Raw genomic sequence first — 21,211 nt, forward strand, 5'->3', positions numbered from 1 at the left:
ATCATTAATCTCACGAGGTTTATAAGTAATAAGAGAATTCCGTCTAACAGCATTAATAGTCCTTGAAACGTGTTCTTTCTTTAATTGCCATGCCAATACCTTATGTGCTTTCTCTCCTCATTCATAATACCGTTGCTTAGTCCTTTTAATCACGCATTCAAATTGATAAGATTGCAAAGTATTATATTCTAATTTCAACCTAGATAATTCTATTTTCTGATCTTCAGTAGCATCTTTCTGAAATTCCTTTTCTGACTCAGCAATCTGTTTCTCTAAGTCAAGACTCTGATTTAATCGATTCTTTTTCATTTTAGAAGTATAACTAATTATTTATCCTCTCAAATAGCATCCCATAATACAAACAGAACAGAATTAGAATTTTCTTTCAAACAAAATTAATTTGTTTTTTCAAAAAATCAATAAATTCCATATTTTTTAACAACATAGTATTAAACCTCCAATGATAGGCCACTTGAATTTTCTCAGAAGTTGCATATGTAAAATATAACAAAGAATGATCTGAAATCACCCTACTTTTATATTCTGCTTGTTGTGCCTTCCCTTGTAAATGTGCCGATTCTTTAAAAAAAAGTCAATCCTTGAAAACGATTCATGTCTAAATGAATAAAAGGAGAAATCTTTCTCTGTCGGATTAAGACGTCTCCAAATATCTACTAAATTAAGATCTTTCCTGAACTGCCATCTTAGATTTCTTAACTTTCTTCGGAGATTTATCCAATAAAGGTTCCAAAACACAATTAAAATCACCACCAACTAAAATATTATCATTAGCCTGACCCAAATATAAAAATGCATCTGAAATAAATATTTCATCATCTACATTTGGGGCATAAATATTAAGTAAAGTCCAAAATTCACTAAAAATCTTACAATTCAATTTAAGAATACATCCTGCCTTTTCCTCCATTGATTGTAATTCAGAAGATAAATTTTTATGTATCAAAATTGCTATGCCTTTAGCCCTAGAATTAAATGAAGAAGAATATACATGCCCAACCCAGTCCCTCTTTAATTTCATACTTTCCTTCAGATTCAAATGTGTTTCTTGTAAAAAAGCGACATCAATTTTCATTTTCTTAATATACGCCAAGACTCGCTTATGCTTGATCAGACTTTAAACCCCGAACATTAAAAGTAGCAAACCTCAACTTTGACGTATCTTCTATTGTTGCTAAATACCAATAATATCTTTATATGAAAACTCAAATCAATGTATATAGGCCCTCCAGTAGGAGGAAAAAAATCACAAATTAAAAGCTAACTAAAATGAAAATTAAAAATTTTTTAAAAAAACTCCCCCTCCCCCCAAAAAAAACTACCAAAAGGTAGTAATCCCTAAACAAAAATTGGGTGTGGGTCACCCACCAGTGGCTGATGACTAGTAAAGAACTTAGAGCAAATCTCTCCCTCCCCGCCAAACAATGAATAACATCAAAATATCATAATAACGAAAAAAAGTAGAATAAGAATAAGAAAATTCTTCTATTCATCCAAGAGATTCCAATCTCGGAGATCCCAGTTCAGTAAAAGTTGGACTCTTTCCATTCCCATTTTTCCCATTTCTGCCATTTCTTCCGTTTCCAAAACAAGCAGATTTTTCTTTAGGAGACAATGGTGGACTACATCTTTGTCCTCTTACATCTGGCAATGAATCAGCAAAAATCATTGCTTCACAATCATTCTCAAAAAACCGAAATTGATGATCTCCATAAAACACCTTCAATACTGCCGGGTAGCGAAAAGTAGACTTATAACCTTTATGCCCCAAAGCTTCTTTAACTGGGTTAAATCGACGTCGGCGTTGAATGACCTCTTGACTCAAGTCAGGATTTAAAAAAAATACTATTCTGAATCAATAACGGAGTTTGTCGTTGTCTTGCATTTTGCACTGCTAGTCGAAGTATTGCTTCTCTGTCCAGATAATGCAAACATCGAATTATTATCAGTCTCGGTGGTTGACCAGGTAAAGGTGTTCTTCTTAAAACTCTGAGCTCTTTCCAATACCAAGCCTCCAGAAAAAAATTCTTGTCCTAATACTTGTGGGATCCAGTCTTTAAAAAAACGAAGAGGATCTTGTCCTTCTATACCTTCTGGCAAACCAACAATTTTCACATTATTCCTTCTACTTTGATTCTCCAAGTAGTCTATTTTCCTCTCTAACTCCTTCTCACGTTCTCCCAATTCTATAACAGATTTTTCAACCTTCAACACTTTTTCTGTGTTAGAAACCACTTGCTGTTTACATTCTAAAAAAGCAGACTGAATTTTTAAAAATCTCCACAAGATGCTTTCACATGTGCTTTAACTGTATTCAGTTCTGAACTTTTACTAGCATTCATTTGAACCATCTCATTCATTAAAGGTTGAATGACAGCATTTAACTGCATACACTGTCACTCACAAAAGCTCAGCCCTGCTTTCTCTGACATAGTGGCAGAACCAGGTAACTGCAACTCCTGCTGCAACTCAACGAAAGGCATTTTAGAGGTTTTACTGTGGGTCTGGACTCCCAGCGACGGCACCCCGTCTTCCTCAAGGGGTCGCTGCTGGTCTCCCCCCACAGCTCGTTGTTTTTGCGCAAAATCACGGAGGAAACCGATATCTTCAGGTTGAAATGCATCCTGATGCATTTCAAACAATGGAGTCGTCTTCCTGCGTGCTCCCTACGTTAAAATCGAGAGACTTCCAGAATCGGGATCCACTTCTTGGGAACACGCACCTTCCTCCAGAGAACGGGTAATTCCAGTGCCATCCTTCACTTGGTAAGTAGTAGACATTTTTTTTTCAGCTCCCACAGGCAGCCTTTGTGGTTTAGACACTGAAGAAGTTAAACCTGAAGCTGTATCAAGTCGTTTAGGCCCCAAATCTTCAGCGCTTCGAAAATGTAACGTCTTCTGCACTTGAGGTTTAATCTTTTTACCATTAATGGCCATAATAGTTCCTCAATACTTTAAACTAAAATTTAAAGAGTTTAAACTTGAAAACAAAGGGTTAAAAAACAGGTACTTAAAAGTCTGGCCAGAGAGGTCGAGATTACACGTGTAGACTCTACGCCATCTTGCTACGCCCCCGTGATTCTTCCTTAAACTTTGTGAAATCCACATTATTCATTGGCATCGCTTTACTTTTATTTGCTTTGATCTTGTACCACGATACTTCTTCATATTCCTTCAATTTCTTAATTCTTTTATTGATAATTCTGGTTCTGTCAAGTATATTATGACGTCATCTGCAAATAGACTGATTTTATATCCCTTTTATTTTATTTTCTGTTCTAATCAGTTCTGCCAAGGGTTCTATAGCAAACACAAACAGTGAGGGAGATAGTGGACATCCCTGCCTAGTTGACCTGCTTAATTTAAATTGGTTTGATATATATCCATTTACTGTCACCTTCGCCAGTGGTCCCTTATATAATGCTTTAATCCAATTAATATATTTCTCTGGTAGGTTGAACCTCTGTAATACTTTGAATAAATAATTCCATTCTACCCTGTCAAAGGCTTTCTCTGCGTCTAAAGCAACCACCACTGTTGGCGTCTTATTTCCTTGTACTGCATGGATTAAGATATTGTCCGTTGTTTGTCTTTTCTTAATAAATCCAGTTTGATCTAGTTTTACTATTTTTGGTACACATTCGGCCAACCTGTTTGCTAATAGTTTTGCCATTATAATCTGAGTTAAGTAGAGATATTGGTCTATACGATGCTGGTGTTAGTGGATCTTTCATCGTCTTTGGTATTACTGTAATTATTGCTGTTTTACATGAATCTGGCATGTTTTGCGTTTCTTCAATCTGGTTCATTACTTCCAGGAGAGGAGGAATTAATAAGTCTTTAAATGTTTTATAGAATTCTATTTGGAGTCCGTCCTCTCCTGGCATTTTATTGCTTGGTAGCTTTTTTAATATATCCTGTATTTCCTCTATTTCAAATGGTTTTATCAATTTGTTTTGCTCCTCTTCTTCCAATTTCGGTAGTTCAATTTTAGCTAGGAATTCATCTATTTTGTCTTCTTTCCCTTCGTTCTCAGTTCGATATAATTGCTCATAGAATTCCTTGAAGTTTTCATTGATCTCTGTTGAGTTGTATGTAATTTGTTTGTCCTTTTTCCTTGATGCCAATACCGTTCTTTTAGTTTGTTCTGTTTTAAGCTGCCAAGCTAGTATTTTGTGCATTTTTTCTCCTAGCTCATAATACTTCTGCTTTGTCTTCATTATGTTCTTCTCCATCTTGTACGTTTGTAGTGTTTCGTATTTTATTTTTTGTCCACTAATTCTCTTCTTTTTGTTGTATCTTCCCTTGTTGCTAGTTCTTTTTCTGTACTTACTATTTCCCTTTCCTGCTGTTCTATTTCCCGATTGTAGTCCTCCTTCATCTTAGTTACATAACTTATTATCTGCCCTCTGATGAAAGCTTTCATTGCATCCCATAATATAAATTTATCTTTCACTGATTCCGTATTTATTTCAAAGTACATTTTAATTTGGTGCTCAATGAATTCTCTAAAATCTTGTCTTTTAAGTAGCATGGAGTTTAATCTCCATCTATACATTCTTGGTGGGATATCCTCCAGCTCTATTGCTAATAACAGGGGTGAGTGATCTGATAACAATCTAGCTTTATATTCCATTTTCCTAACTCTCCCTTGGATATGGGCTGACAACAGGAACTGGTCAATCCTTGAGTATGTTTTATGTCTACTCGAATAATATGAGTATTCCTTCTCCTTTGGGTGTTGTCTCCTCCATATATCCATAAGTTGTATTTCCTGCATTGATTTAACCATAAATTTGGCTACTTTGTTCTTTCGGCTAGTCTTTTGTCCAGTTTTATCCATCTTTGAGTCTAAATTAAGGTTAAAATCCCATTCTATCAATATATTCCCTTGCGTATCTACAATCTTCAAAAAGATATCTTGCATAAACTTTTCATCCTCTTCATTATGTGCATATACATTGAGCAAATTCCAAAATTCTGAATATATCTGACACTTTTTAATCATTCCATATCTCCCTGCTGGATTTATTATTTCCTCCTCTATTTTGATTCGTACATTTTTATTGATTAATATAGCTACTCCTCTGGCTTTTGAGTTATATGATGCTGCTGTTACGTGCCCTACCCAGTCTCTCCTTCATTTCTTGTGTTCCACTTCAGTTAGATGTGTTTCCTGCACGAATGCTATATCATTTTTTTTCTTTTTTTTTCAGTAAATGTAATAGCCTCTTATTTTGATTTGGTTATGTATTCCATTAATATTTATAGTCACATAGTTCAACATGGCCATTTCATACTTTGTTTACATCTAATTTCCGCTTCCTCACCACCACCTTTCCCCTTTTCCCCATTTCCATTTCTCAGTTTCTTTTTTTGAATGCACTGTATGACACTACTTCTAAAACATAAAATATTTCCACCATTCCCACATCTAAAATTCCCTTAACCCCAAAAGTCCCCCCCCTCTCTGAATTGCCCCTTGTCCCTTGCCAGGCAACCACAACTCCCCTCTCCATTTGGATTGCGATCCCGCTCGCAAGCGTCAACTGATTTCGCAGTGACTTATTCTCTCTCACCCAACCCCCTTCAGAAAAGACTTTTATCTTCACATATAACAAAGCTCACCCTTTTTTCCCCTTACTTCCTTTCTTCCCTTTTCTTTCCCTCCTTTAGTTCTTGCTTATACATTATTTTTTTCTTCTTTATATGTAGTTTGTTGCCATTCTTTGTTCTTGTTACATCTCTTCATCTCTCTTTCTGTCTTGCAGGCATTCTGCAAATTCTCGTGCTTTCTCCGGATCCGAGAACAGTCTGTTTTGCTGCCCTGGGATAACTATTTTAAGTACCGCTTGATATCTTAATATAAATTTATAGCCTTTCTTCCATAGGATTGATTTTGCTGCATTAAACTCCTTCCTCTTCTTCAGGAGCTCAAAACTTATGTCTGGGTAGAAAAAAATTCTTTGACCTTTGTATTCCAATGGTTTTTTGTCTTCTCCCATTTTATTCATTGCCTTCTCCAATATATTTTGTCTTGTCGTGTATCTCAGGAATTTTACTAAAACGGATCTTGGTTTTTGTTGTGACTGTGGTTTCGGGGCTAATGTTCTATATGCCCTTTCTGTTTCCATTCCTTCCTGCATTTCTGGCTTTCCCAGGACCTTGGGGATCCATTCTTTTATAAATTCTATCATATCTTTGCTTTCTTCATCTTCCTTAAGGCCCACTATTTTTATATTGTTTCTCCTACTATAGTTTTCCATTATATCCATCTTCTGAGCTAACAACTCCTGTGTTTCTTTAACTTTTTTATCACTTTCTTCCAATTTTCTTAAGTCGTTCACTTCCATATCTACCGCCATTACATGTTCTTCAACATTTTCTAATCTTTTCCCTACATCTGTTATGACCAGCTCTATTCTACTCACTTTTTCTTCTGTACTTTTCATTTTTCTTTTTATTTCACTAAATTCTAGTGACAGCCATTCTCTTAATGCTTTCATTTGTTCTTGAAAAAGTGTTTTATCTATGTACTGTCCAATCATTTTACCTCCTATTCCTCTGTGCAGAGCTTGGTGTTCTTCTTCTTCTTCTGTGTCTGCTCTTGGGTTTGTGTTTTCTTCTCTTCCTTGTATCTGTGTCTCTTCTGACTTTCTTGCTGAGCTGCTTGTCTCAGTTTGTTGGGTATTTTTTTTTCCATGATATCTTGATGTTGGTCCTCTTCTTCTGGGTTGGTTATCTGTTATGTCTCCAGTTTCCCTTTTTCATTCTCACCCCTCCCGTTCCCGTTGCTTTCTTTATCTTCCAGCTGGGAGCCCTGCTGTCGGGTCTCTCTTAGCTGTTCGTGCTGTGGAGTTTCACTCCACAGCTGGTCCCCCCTCCTGTCGGTGTTGTCTTTGTCGTGCGGGGTTGCGCACCTCTGTTTGACTCCGTGAGCCATCTTTGCAGTCTTACGTTCAATGGGTCACGACCCTGCGGGGTCTCCACTGACCTCGGGGAGTGAGCTCCTCTTTCCACAGCGGGTCCCTGGTTTTTCGTACAGGTAAGGCCTTCACCTTTCTCTTCCGGAGTCTTTCTTTCTTTTCTTCCTGTTGCTTTTGGCTTTTCTTTCTTAGGTGACATTTTCTCCACACCTTTATTTTTTATTTGTTGTGATTTGTGTGTCTAGGGCTTAGTTATTTTCTTCACTTTTTTCCTTCTTTTCTGGAGAGGGCTGGTATTCTCCTACCGGCCACTACTCCATCACGTGACTCCTCCTTATATTTGCTTATTTGAAGCCTACAGGATATTTCACAAGTTGATAGGATTGTTAGGAAAGCTCATGGTGTTGTTGGCCTTCATTAGTCGGAGGATAGCATTCATGAGTCGATAGATAATGTTGCAGCTCTATAATATTCTGGCAAGCCCACACTTGGAGTATTGCGTTCCATTTTGGTCACCTTATTAAGTTACAAGGTAGATGGTTTGGGGAGGGTGCAGAGGATTGGAGAACATGTCATATGAAGCATCATTGAAGCAAAGGGAGCGATGAAGGATGAGAAGTGACTGAATAGTGGTATATCAGGTTATGAGTGGTCTAAGGATGGACAGCCAGCACCTTTATCCAGGCAACACTAGCAAATACTTGAGGACATCTGTTTAAGGTGAGTGGAGGAAACTTCAGGGGAGTTGTTAGAGGTAAGGTTTTTTTTTTACTTGAGTGATGGGTGCCTGGATAGGCATTGTCAGGGGTGGTGGTGAAGGTTGGTACATTGGGGATGTAAAAAAGATTCTTAGGCACATGGATGTAAGAGAAATGGAAGGTTGGGGTATGAGATTGGGGAAAATTAGATACTTGTGGAGCAGGTTTACATAGCTTGGCACATCCTGGGCTGAAGTGCCTCTACTCTGCTATAATGTTCTCTGTTCTGAGTTTGAATTCATTCCATTGGCTTTATTCATGTAGCTGAATGTTAGGTCACGTGTGATCTGGTTTTATTCTTTTCCCCAGTGGATGGGATTTGTTCCCTCCTCTGAAACCTTAGTCTGAAGCAGAGGACCAGTTTGAAATGGAGACCAAGGGACTGCAGATGGTGGGATCTAAGGGGCGGCACGATTTGTTTGCAATTAGCGTGATACTATTACCCAGGTTCAAATTCAGCACTGTTTCTAAGGAACTTTACGTTCTCCCTATGTCTGCGTGGGTTTTCTCCCACCCTTCAAAATATTGTAGGTGTAATTGGATGGCTTGGGTTTAAATGGCCAGAATCAGCTTCTACCCTGCTGTAAATAAAATTTTGTAGCCGTGCGCTACTCAAAAGAAGACACACACACTCAGACACGCAAACACACGTAGTGTAGTCAGGTTAAGCTCTGAGTTTTATTATGGCTCAGGCCCGACTTTTATACTTGCACTGTTCCCACCGTGGCCTTGTCTTGGCTGACATTTCAACATGCATAACAAAAGCAGGTTTCCAGTACACAAGTACTTTCCTGCATAACAGTGCCCTTCTCTGTGTGCTGTCCCTGTCTAGTGGCAAAATCAATCAGCTGGAAGAGCTCAGCAGGTCAAGCAACATCATGTGGGGTGGGGGGGGGGGAGGGGGAGGAGGAGGAACTGAAAGCTAGATAACTGGTTCCGATCTGAAACATTGTAGTTCCTTTCCCTTCTACAATGCTGCTCCACCCGTTGGGTTCCTCCAGTGGATTGTGTTTGGACCCATTTGACTGACTTGCATTGTGTTGCTGCTGTGGCTACGGCTTTGAGCAAGTTGTCGTAATTTTCACAGGAATTGAAGAACATCATTGGGCCAATAAACAATCCACTGGAGGAACTCAGCAGGTCAACTAGCATTAGTGGGAGAAAAAAAGAATGGTGGGCATTTTGGGTTGGAACCTTCATTGAGCAGAGAGATCACCTGTATAAGAAGGGTAGGGTAGGAAGACCTTCACAGGGGCCAGTCAGGGATTGGTGAACCAGGGAGGGGTGAAGGATGACAGGCAGACGGGAAAGTGGAGGCAGTTGATTGGCAGGTGCCAGACAATGGGACTCAAGTGGAAGAAGATGGGTCAGCTAGGGTTGGGTTGGAGACAGCTGGAGGAAAACTATGTGGGGACTCGGGCCACTAATAATGGAATCTGGTAAGTGGAGGAGGTTACAATGGTGACATAATGATGTTGGGGAGAGGTGAAAGGGAAATTGGCTCAGGTGGAACTGAAGGTAGGGGGTGGAATTCTTTTGATGAAATGTGATTGGAAGGAACAAGGGGTTTGGGAGAGGGATGAGAATGGCTGGAGGACTAGATGGAAAAGAGGTCAAAATGTGCCATATTGTGCTTTACTGTTCACCTGAATCCTGATTGATCACTCTCTGTCAAATCCAGACACTAATCTCCTTAATGCACTTGTCAAAAAATAATCTAAACTAAACTGATCTCACTTCCCTTCCTTCTACCAAGGAACTCCCTTTCTTAGCCCTCTCTCACTCTCTTACTTCTCAGCTTCTTTCTCTTCTACCCTCTCACCTGTTACCCTGTGCTCCTCTCCCTTCCCCATCCTCCCTCCCTCCTCCACCTTTTTTTAAATTCAGGCATCCACCTGCTTTTCCAGATTCCTGAGGAAGGGCTCAGGCCCAAAACATTGGTCACTTTACTTCCTATGACCTGCTGAGTTTCTCCACCATTTCTGTATGTTTTCACTGGCCCCTTCTTTCTGACCAGGATTATCTGAAAAGGAGCTTAGTGGCTAATCTTTCCTACTCAAAGTGGGTATCAGTTTTGCATGTAAAAAATGTGAAAACTCTTGCAGTTTCCAAGAGACTTTGATGCTTTTATCTGCCTTCCTTTAAAAAGATAATCCAACAGTAATGGGTCACCTTTTAACTGGGGTTTAGAAGAGTAGCTGCAGACATTGAGCTGAAGGTTGCTGTCTTTGAGGCATTTGGAGTTAGCAGACCTCAGTTCCTGAGGCTCTCACAGAAGTAAGTTTCAGCAAGTGATCTTGTTCCATTTTGGGGTGGGCCCTTTCCCCATACTCAATGAGCATATGTTTTTGGTGGGCTTTTGAGGCCATGGATATTGGGGCCGAGTGATGGTGCGACAAAGGAAAGAGCTGTTTATCTGGCAATTGTCTGATAATAGATGGTGGCAATCAGTAAACAGTGGATTCATAAGGAGCAGAAGAGTGTGGTGCAAGGATCTGCATTCTAATTTACTGGATTTCACTTTGATTTTCCCTGGACATTACAACAATCTACTGGAACATAGGATACTTTCCTGAGTTTAGCAATATCCCACGTTGCATACTTAAGTGAATGACGTGATTGTTGGAAACACATTATTTCTGTTTGTACAGATTTTATAGAAAAAGTGAACAAAACTTGTGCAGGTCTTAAAACAATTTGGAGCAAAACTTGATTGGAGTAGTCACTGTTACGCAGAATATATTCTATTTTAAATGCAAAGCTTTGGTTCTTAATGCACTGTGGAATGCTTTTTTAATTTTTTAAAAAATTTAGACAGACAGCACAGTAACAGGCCATTCAGCCGATGAATCTGTGCTGCCCAATCTACACTTAATTAACCTATTACCCCAGTATGTTTTGAAACCGTGATGACATATTCTTAAGCCATTTGTGTGTTCTCCATATTGCATTTATCCTTACCTATTTGTCCTTCCAGTCAATTTTCAAAGTTACAAACTAGACTATGTTTGGGAGTAGCCCTTACACAAACTAATAAACCAAATTATTGTAACCTGGGTTAATACGTTAAACATTTACACTCCACTTGGAATTGTATTAATTCTTAGGATTTATTCACCTGTGCGCCGCACTTCATTCATCAGCCTCAGATGGAACACAGAACAGTACAGCACAGGAACATGTTCTTCTGCCCATGGTGTCTGTGCTGGCAATGATGCCAATTTAAACTGCACATGCATACCCTCCCCATTTATGTGCATCCTAAATGTTGCCATCATGTCTGCTTCTACTTCCTCTCTTGGTAGTGTGTTACCACTCATAGAGTTATGGTCATACAGCACAGACCATGGCCCTTCAACCCAACTAGTCAGTGAATTATCATTAATATAGGCAGGCACACGCAGTTGAAAGGTTTCAGTTAATATCGTATTGTTCTAATGCTACACTTCAGCTAAGGAATCAAAGGTTATGGGGAGAAGGCTAGGCAGTGGGGCTGAGTGAGAAAATGGATCAGCTCATTTAAATGGTGGGGCAGACCCAGTGAGTCTTCAGTAATTTGCATGTAAATAACTTGTGTTTATCAGTATTTCTGTGATTATACTTGCTCCACCTTGACATGCAAATGAATGGAAAGGTTGATTATAGTCCCAATATCGAGACATAATTTGGATCCATTGATATATTTTCAACATCTTGCAGACTAACACTCTTCCTAAATTTTGCAGTGCCTTCGCCAAGTGCTTTGCGATTAGACACATCAACATCTTTTGGGGATGCTCGAGAAGTTGTGGCTATTAAGGATTACTGTCCGACTAATTTTACCACGCTCAAGTTTAACAAAGGGGATCTTCTGTATGTGTTGGACACCTCTGGACCTGAATGGTGGTACGCTCACAATAACACTGAAATGGGATACATTCCAGCCTCCTACGTCCAGCCCGTTAACACAAGCCCATCTCTTCGAGACAGCGGAATGGTGGATAATATTGGCGACAGTTCTGATGAAGGTGTCAAGGAAATGGATTTACTTGGAGACTGGGGAGATATCTTTGACAAAATGTCTACAAACACAAAACAAAACAATCCATTTTTGAACAGCTTGGCATCCTCCAACCCATTTATCAAGGGGAATACCCAGAGTCTCAGTTCCAACAGTGATCAGGGACCAAAATCAGAAGTGGATCTACTTCTGTTTGACTCGTTAGCACCACCTTTTGCCGACTCCAAAACACCACTAACTAACAACGGAAGTAATGACATCTTTGAGGAGGATCTGTTCGTCCGCTCCACTGCTGAGTTTGATCCACTCCTGTCTCGGAACAACCCTTTCTTCAGAAGCAAACGGTCGTACAGTATGTCTGAGCTTTCAGTCCTCCAAGCAAAATCTGCAGCTCCTTCCACTGGCGTCTTCAGCAGCATGCGGTCTCCAGAGCCCGAACAGTTCAGGAGCAGAGAGGACTTCCGCACAGCCTGGCTCAACCACAGGAAGCTGGCACGTTCCTGCCACGACTTGGATTCTCTCGGGCAAAATCCCGGCTGGGGTCAGACTCAGCCTGTGGAGACCAATATTGTTTGTAAGCTGGACAGCAGTGGCGGAGCAGTTCAGCTTCTGGACACTGACATCAGTATTCATGTTCCTGAAGGACACATCTCTCCGGGAGAAACTCAGCAGATTTCCATGAGGGCCCTATTGGATCCTCCTGTTGAGTTGAACAATGATAAATGCACAACCATTAGCCCCGTGGTGGAGATAAAATTAAGCAACATGGAAGTCAAAACATTCCTCACCTTGGAGATGAAGATTTCTGCAGAGCTGAAGGATAATTCAATGAGCAGGAAGGATGCCAGTATCACCTGCTTGAGCAGTGACAGTAAAGACGGGCCCTTCTCACCAATGCCACAGGTGTATCACTACGGTGATACAGTGCAGGTGCAGATGGACAATCTGGAACCTTGCATGTATGTGGTTGTGGTGTCTCAAGCCAAGACCATGCAGTACCCTTCCACTGTGTGGGAATGCATTAACAAAAAAATAACCATTGGGTTTTACGGGCCAAAGCACATCCATCCTTCATTCAAGACGGTAGTGGCTGTATTTGGGCATGACAGCACGCCCAAGTCCTTGCTGGTGAATGAAGTGAGCCGGGAGTTAGTGACTGCACCCCCAGTGGCCCTACAGCTGTGGGGCAAGCACCAGTTTGTGCTGCCAAAGCCCCAGGACCTGAAGATAAGTGTCCACCCCAACGTTTCCAACTACGAGGTCAAGTCTTCCGACCAAGTGAAGGTTGTGCGTGGGTTCCAAGTTAAATTGGGCAAAGTCAGCCGGCTCATCTTTCCCATTCACTCGCGTCTCCCCGAAGAGCTTTCCGACTTCACCTTGAGGACCCAAGTCAAGGATGGCCAGGACGCGATCATCACCCAGTTCTGCGTGAGGACACCCCAGCCTCCCCCGAAGTCCGGGGTACGGAATAGTGGGCAGAGGAGGTTCCTGAAGAAGAAGGAGGTTGGCAAGATTGTTCTCTCCCCATTGGTCATCTCGAGTAGGTACCCCATCTTCCAGGACCGCCAGGTAAACCAAGTCAAGTATGGGAAGCTGCTGAAGACTGTGGTGAGGCAGAATAAGAATTATTATTTGTTGGAGTACAAAAAGGGAGATGTGGTTGCATTGATCAGTGAGGAGAAGATTAAACTGAAAGGTTATCTCCGAACAAAAGAATGGTACATTGGGTACTACCAAGGGAAGATAGGGCTGGTTCATGCCAAAAACGTCTTGGTGGTTGGGAAAATGAAACCCAGCTACTTCCTGGGGCCTGATCTCACTACCTCTATGCTCTTGGAGCAGATCCTTCGCCCCAGCAAGTTCCTCACTTACATCTATGCCTCGGTAAGGATGACCCTCATGGAGAACATCAGCAGCTGGAGAGCATTTGCAGATGCTCTGGGTTACAAAAGCATGCCTCTCGCGCACTTCTGCCGGTCAGAGGTCGACAGTGAGCCAGAGCGCGTGGCATCGGTGCTAGAGAAGCTGAAGGAGGACTGCAACGACATGGAGAGCAAGGTCAAGAAGTCCTTCCAGAAAGAGCTGATGTCTGTGAGTACATCGTGTTTTGTTGCTACCTTTTTGATTGCCGAGTAATTTACCTCTGCCGTGTGCCAGTGGACGATGAATGACTCCTCTAGAGCCATTCTTTGTGGGTTTGAGCTTTGATTCAGAGTGAGTCTGAACCAAACAAAAGTGGTTTGCAATATAGTCTTTACAGATTCCAGTGGTACAGCATATTTACCTTCCCAATTCAAAGTTCAGCAGGACTCTCTGGTAAATTTTAACTACTACTACACAACAGTAGTCTCCTGGAGATCAGAAGACAAGAGCCAGCCCAGATATCTTACCACAAGATTCCTTTCATTCCCCAAAGCTTGGTCTTACTTAACACAAAGCATGGAGTCACAGGGATCTAGAGCACAAAGACAGGGCCTTTGCCCTTACTCGTTCATGCTCACCAAGCTAGTCCCATTTGATTGCATTCAAATGTTTTCCATCCATGTACCTATACAAATATCTTTTGAACATTGTAATTGTCCCCTCTTCATTCCACATACCCACTACTCTCTGTGTGAAGATGGTACCCCTCAGCTTCTTTTTAAATCATTCCCCTCTCACATTGAATCTATATCTTCTAGTTCCCCTACCTGAGGAAAAAGCTAATAAACAGTTACCTTGTACAGTAAAACCCCTGATATCTGGCACCTATGGGGATTGGTAGATGCTGGACAAGTGTACTTTCTGGTTGCTTGAAACTTCTTACAATGCCCAACTAATACATCTACATTAAGAATAAACAGTTTAAAAGACAAAATCACTGAACAAACTTCACTTGCCATGAATATTTAAACCATAAAGCATTTTATTTTATTTTCATTTGCATGCTTTGAAAACATTTAACCATCGCTGCATCTGCAGGTTCCTCCTCCTCCAAGGAGCCACCTGACAGAAGAACAATAACATTATAGATAATTACCTCCCCACCCCAAAGTTTATAGATAAAGTCTATGATCTGGGCGACTCTCACTAAACAGGGATAAGGAAACACTTTAAGGAGTCACCCAAAAGCGAGCAGATCAACCAGCTCTTCATCCTGGGCTACGCCATTGCTGTTTCACACAACTTTATTCAAACAGCTACTAAGAGCAAAGCACGACTGAGTCACTCCGCTGGCTGAATATTTGCTCCCATCTTCACCAAAGGCTTAAGGTGTTAGTTCAGAGAACATTTACAATTTTAAACTAGCACATTTTTAAAATCTATTATTTTATTCTTATTTTTTAAATTTATTTTCTTTGATTTTTTTTGCTGATTGCTTAAATTCTGGATACTAGGGGCTTTACAGTAGGTGCCCTCATGAATTTACGAACCTTTATGAGGCTACCCTCACCATCGATACCCAGGTAGGGAGAAAAGTCTCGGCTAACCAGTGGCCAAGCTAAGATCAGAAAGCTGCTGAATGTTGCTTACTCATGCATGAGCTCCCACTGTTAACAATCAACCTGTGAAGGTGAAAGCAATTTTTCCAGTTTCAACGAAGGGTCCCTGCCCAAATCCTTTTTCCTCCACTGATACTACTCGACTCACTGAGTTCCTCCAGCAGAATTTTGGGTCTTGGGTCATCTAACTGATGAAATTATTCCAGAATGTTTTGATGTATTTATTTAATATTATACTTTTATTTATGTATGTAGTGCTATGTATTGTGCATACACCGTGGACTGGAGAAACGCTGTTTCATCTGGTTGCATATGTACAGTTAGATGACAATGAATTTGAACTTGATTCGGAAATTTTTGCCAAGATCACTGCCTGAAAATGGTCATAAATCTTGCTTGATATTTTTGTCATTGATAATGCTTTGGACAGAGTGTTGTGGAGAAGGATGTAGGAAAGGGTTTATCAGGGTGCTGCTGGGGTAAGTTCATTGAGATTCTGATTAAACACATGGAGGGGGGGAAATAAACTGCGCTTGGTAAATCTTTCACAAACCAGAGGTTAAAGATTGAAACTTTAATGGCAAAGATCCAGGAGGGAGAAATATAAACCTTTCCAGTTGGAGATTTGCTAGGATTTACAAGATTTAAAGTGATGATGGTAAGTGGTAGACAAATACTGTCGTTTTAAAATGTATTCGAGGGGATACTCGAGGGGAAGGAGCTTAACTGCTGGGATTTGGAGTGTTCTAGAGCTTGACCATGTTTTATGTTGCAGGTATCTTTGTACTCAGAGTAACATCACTATTTACATGTGAATGATATGTTTGAAGTTCATATTTTTTGTTAGAGTACATACATGACATCACATACGACCCTGAGATTCCTTTTAGTGAGGGTCAGGCAGAATCGGTAGTGCAGAAAACGGTACTCAAGAAAAGACACATATGCAAAAGAGAGAAATGTAAATAAAGAAAAATGTAAGCAAACTGTGCAATATAGAAAATAAATATTCAATAATGAATAATGTCCAAAGCAAGAGTCCTTAAATGAGTCTCCAATTGAGTTTGTTTGTTGAGGAGTCTGATGGTGGAGGGATAGCAACTGTTCTTGAACCTGATGGTGTGAGTCTTGTGCGCCTGTACCTCTTTCCTGGTGGCAGTGGCGAGGACAGAGTTTGTCCTGAATGTTGTGGATCCGTGATGATTGTAGCAGCTCTCCGACAGGAGTGTTCCATGTAAATTTTTTCAGTGGTGGGAAGAGTTTTGCCTGTGATGTAGTGAGGCGTTTTGTCCACAACCTTTTGCAGAGCTTTAAAACATGATCAGCATGTCATAGAATCATACACAGAGAACAGACGATTCGGCCCAACTCATCTGCACCAACCAAATTGGCATTCTGAGCTAGCCCCATTTGCCTGCATTTGGTCCACTTCCTGTCCAAATGCCTTTTGAACGTTGCCTGCTTCTACAGCTTCCTCTGGTAACTTGTTTTAGACATGGGGCATCCTCCAAGGGAAAAAGTTGCCCATTCCTCAGGTCCATCTTAAATCCCTGCCACCTCATCTTAAACCAACACCCTCTCATTGTACAATTGCGTACCCTGGGAAAAAGCCTGTACACATTCACTTTGTCATGCTCCTTTGTTATTTTATAAATTTTGAAAGGTTATCCCTCAATCTCTTCTCCAGGGAATAAATTTACAATCCAATTAAATAGAATGACTTAATACATTGGTGAGTCAGTCTTTCTAATTCCGGAATGAAAATCTTATCACATAAAGTGCATTTGACAGCTCTATGCCTGTATTCTTTGGAACTTGGGAAAATGACTGGGGGATCTTATTGAAACATTTCAAATGTTGAAAGACACGGACAGAGTAGATGTTTCCCATGATGGGAAAGTCTAGGATAAGAAGGCACAACTTCTGGATTTAAGAGCATCCGCTTAGAACAGAGATGTGGAGGAATTTCTTTACCCAGAGAGTGGTTGTGGAGGTCAGGTCATTGGGTGTACTTAAGGCAGAGATTGATCGGTTCATGATTAGCCAGAGCATCAAAGGTTCTGGGGAGAAGGCCGGGCAGTCGGCCTCAATGGAAAAATTGATCAGCTTGTGATTAAATAGTGGGGCAGATTCAATGGGCTGAATAACCTATTTCTGCTCCTTTGTCTTATGGTCTTGTAAATTGAATGTATTAGAATCTTTGATTTGTAAGGCCAATTGAATCCATTCAGCTCATCAACCCTGCAAAAGATTTTTTCAAAAGCAATTTGGTTTGTCCCATTTCCTGGTTCTTGTATCCCTGAATTTTTTTTCTCTCAAATATTTACTTCAGTTTTCTCCACAAAAGCTGCTAGTGACCCACTCTCTGTCAGCATTGTCAGCTAATGCTTCCCAACTCTGTTCTGTTTCCTATCTCCAGTGACCTGTCCTGATCCAACCACATCAATGCACCAGTACGCTCTCCTTCCACAGACACCTGAGAAAATTTGGCAAGTTACCAGCATTCCTCAGCAACTTTTATAGGTGCAGCATTGACAATATCCTGTCAGGATGCATCACTGCATTGAACAGGAATTGATCTGCCCAAAGACTGCAAGAAACTACAGAGGTTCATGAATGCAGTCTAGGCCATTACACTCCCTCTCTCCCTTCCCCCACCCCAGCCCCACAATCCTCTCAAATCAACTTCATCTACAACTCTTGCTGCCAACATACCTAAGGACTCATCCCACCCTGGCACCCTCTCTTCACACTCCCTGCCCCCCACCCAGACCATCAGAAGGAAGATTCACGAGTGTGAGATCTTGTACCACCAGATTCAAAGACTTCTTCAGCAAATGCTCCACTTGCGCCCACACCTCCTCCCTCACCGCCATTCGGGGCCTCAAACACTCCTTCCAAGTGAAGCAACACTTCATTTGTCAATCTGCACGGGTCATTGACTGTATCCACTGCTCCTGTTGCAGCCTCCTCTACATTGGAGGAACTGGACACTGACTTGGGAGATCGCTTCATTCAGCAACATCACTCTGACTGCTGCAATAACAGAGATCTCCCAGCAGCCAACTATTTCAATTCAACACACCATTCCCACACCAACATGTTTATCAATAGCCTCATGTACTGTCAAACCAATGATACCAGCAAATTGGATGAACAACACCTCATATTCTGTCTGGATACCCTCCAACCAGATGTCATTAATGCTGGCCTCCATTTTCCATCAAGTCTCTCTCTCCCACCACCCAACCCTTTCCCTCTCTAGTCAGAGAGTTATTTCATTCTATCACTTCTCAGCTTTTTGCTCTTCTGCCCTCTTACCCATAACCATCTTTTGCTTATTGGCCTGTGCACCTCCCCCTGCCCCTTCTCCCCTCCCCCCCCACCCCCATCACCTCCTCTCCTCTCCCTGCCCTTTTTATTCAGGCATGTCTGCTTTTTTCTCGTGCCTTGATGAAGAGCTTAGGCTTGAAAAATTGTTTATTTCCCTTTGCTTCCTATAGACCAGAGGTTTTCAACCTTTTTCTTTCCCCTCACATACCACTTTAAGTATTCCCTATGCCATCGGTGGTCTGTAATTAGTAAGGGATTGCTTAAGGTGGTATGTGAGTGGGAAGGGAAGGTTGAGAATCACCCAATTGTTACTGAAATATTTTGCTTGAGAAAAATGGTCATTGGCCCATTTCCTTTGGAGTAATGAGACTGTGCACATAGCGAGTCAATTAGGGACAATTAAAACAGTGGTTTTCAAACCTTTTGTTTCCACCCACATACCACCTTAAGCAATTCCTCACTAATCATAGAGCACTGATGGAATAAGGAATACTTAAAGTGATATGTGAGTGGAAAGAAAAAGGTTGAGAATCACTGCTGTAGATATTACATGGCCTGCTGAGGTTCTCCAGCATTTTTGTGTATTGCATAGATTCAAGGGCATGTTCTTTCCTGCCATCAGCAGATTCTTCAATGAAACTCAAAATAGTAAAATTATGTGGCCTCTGTTTCCTACCAAATGATCACACTCTGTAACATACAGTCTTAACGTGCTATGTTTGAGATGTTTAATTTGTCTGCTCACCAAACAACCTTCTGTGATAGTACAGACCTATCACCAATGTATATAGTTACAGTATCTAGAGTATGTAATGATTTGTGCTTACAGCGATTGGCTGAGAGCTTAGCCACGCCTACTGTCTGGGCCTTAAAGGGTTGTGTCCCTAGCCAGGTCGGATCATTCCGGACTGGTCGGCCCCCTATGAAGAGCTCCTGTCTTTTGCTAATAAAAGCTTTGGTTTGGATCAACAAGTCTTTGGTTCTTTCAACGAACTCTACAATTTTATTAGCATAAAGAATTTTTTTAAAAAAGGGATGGAGCGTCTGACTCGGCCAGAAAAACTTGATATCGACCCACAGTCAGCTACAGCCTTCAAAGCCTTTAAGTTCTGTCTGTTGAACTTTGAAAACTTCCTAAGGCTCATTGAGGTGGAGGAGGATAACCAGCGTCTAAGAGCATTGCTGTCTATGGTGTCCTTGAGAGTCTATGAGAACATCCAGGATGAGACCACTTACACCGCAGCCATAAAGGTACTGAAAGAACTGTATGATCAACCAATGAACAGAGTTCATGCCCGGCTCGTGCTTGCGTCGAGGGAGCAACCACCTGTCGAGTCCAACAGGGCATATTTACAAGTAGTAAAGGCGTTGGGCAAGGACTGTAACTGTGTGGACAAAACTGCTGCCGAGATCACAAACGATCTCGTCTGGGATGCCTATGTGGCCGGGCTCCGGTCGAACGAGGTGAGGCTGTGCTTGCTCGAACAAGGGGTAGAAAAAATAAAGGACGTGGTCCGGATTGCAATCACAATAGAGGATGCAGCCTTAAAGTCAAACGAGTTCTCTAGGGACTGGTCCCCACGTTCTGATGTGAGTAGAGTGCCCTTCTACCCTACCACCCCCCGATATACTGACGGCCTGTCGGCTGCTGCTACACTGCCCCCTGCGAACCCAAAATGTTATTTCTGTGGGAGGGACAAGCACAGCAGGTCCCAGTACCCAGCAAGAAAAGCCAGGTGCCAGAAGTGCCTTAAAAATGGCCACTTTGCTGCAGACTGTAGGTCTAAAATGGCCACCGGCAAACACAGTGCCTCGTGTGAAGCCCAACTGCCACTATCCCATTCAAACTCTTCTTCCCCAGAGCTCTCATCCAATGAGAGCGAGGGCTCACCTGCACGACAACGCCTGACGTCACGGAGACGCCGAACCCGGAAGGGGCAGCCCACCCTTGCAACCATGATGTGGGCCCGGCTCTCGCCCCTGTGCGGAACACTCGAGCCGGCCTCGGTCCCGACTGTAGTGCCCGCTATTGCCACGGCCACGACCACCCCCGGGGCTGACGCTACCGCTGCTGCTGCCGCTGCCACCGCCACAACCACACCCGGAGATGACGCTACTGCTGCCCGCTCCCCTGCTGCCGCTGCCCACGCCACCGCCGGTGCAGCCACCGCGACCGACTGGGGACCCGCCGCGGCCAACCAGGTACTCGCCCTAGCGTCCATCGCTGACGACCGCTGGGGCCCGACCGCCGCGACCGACGACCTACCCACCGCCGACCGCGAGCAACAACCCCCACTACTTACCATTCATCCGCCGACGCCGCCACAACAGCACCTCTGGGAGTAGCTCCAATCTGCTCCTCCAGCGCTGACTGCATCTATGACGTCATCCCGTTGCGTGACGTCAATACGCGGAACTCCCCTGTCAACAGGATCAGTGGCTGCTTCTATAACACTAAATCAGCAATGCTCTCATCCCCTCACTAAAGCAATGGAACTGATTAAAGTGCATGGACACTACACCAATTGCTTATTTGACTCTGGGTCAACTGACAGTTTTATCCGGCCAGATCTGGCCTTCTGTTGCAGACTTGACATAATCCCCACTACCCAGAGGATCTCATTAGCGACTAGGTCGCACTCGACCGGGATAAAGGGGTATTGCATCACCACGCTGGAAGTACAGGGCGTAACCG

The 21,211-nt window shown here is 42.2% G+C and overlaps 1 protein-coding gene across 1 annotated transcript in view; it reads left to right on the plus strand.

Annotated features, from left to right (window-relative positions):
• LOC138761699 (SH3 domain-binding protein 4-like) overlaps positions 1-21,211 on the plus strand; it is a 139,675-nt gene that overhangs the window by 61,095 nt on the left and 57,369 nt on the right. Inside the window, exon 3 of the mRNA XM_069934276.1 lies at positions 11,427-13,792. Within this exon, the coding sequence (XP_069790377.1) occupies positions 11,427-13,792 (2,366 nt within the window). The remainder of the gene's footprint in view (positions 1-11,426; positions 13,793-21,211) is intronic.

The sequence above is a fragment of the Narcine bancroftii genome, chromosome 4 (assembly GCF_036971445.1).
Source record: "Narcine bancroftii isolate sNarBan1 chromosome 4, sNarBan1.hap1, whole genome shotgun sequence".
NCBI classification, from domain to species: Eukaryota; Metazoa; Chordata; class Chondrichthyes; order Torpediniformes; family Narcinidae; genus Narcine; species Narcine bancroftii.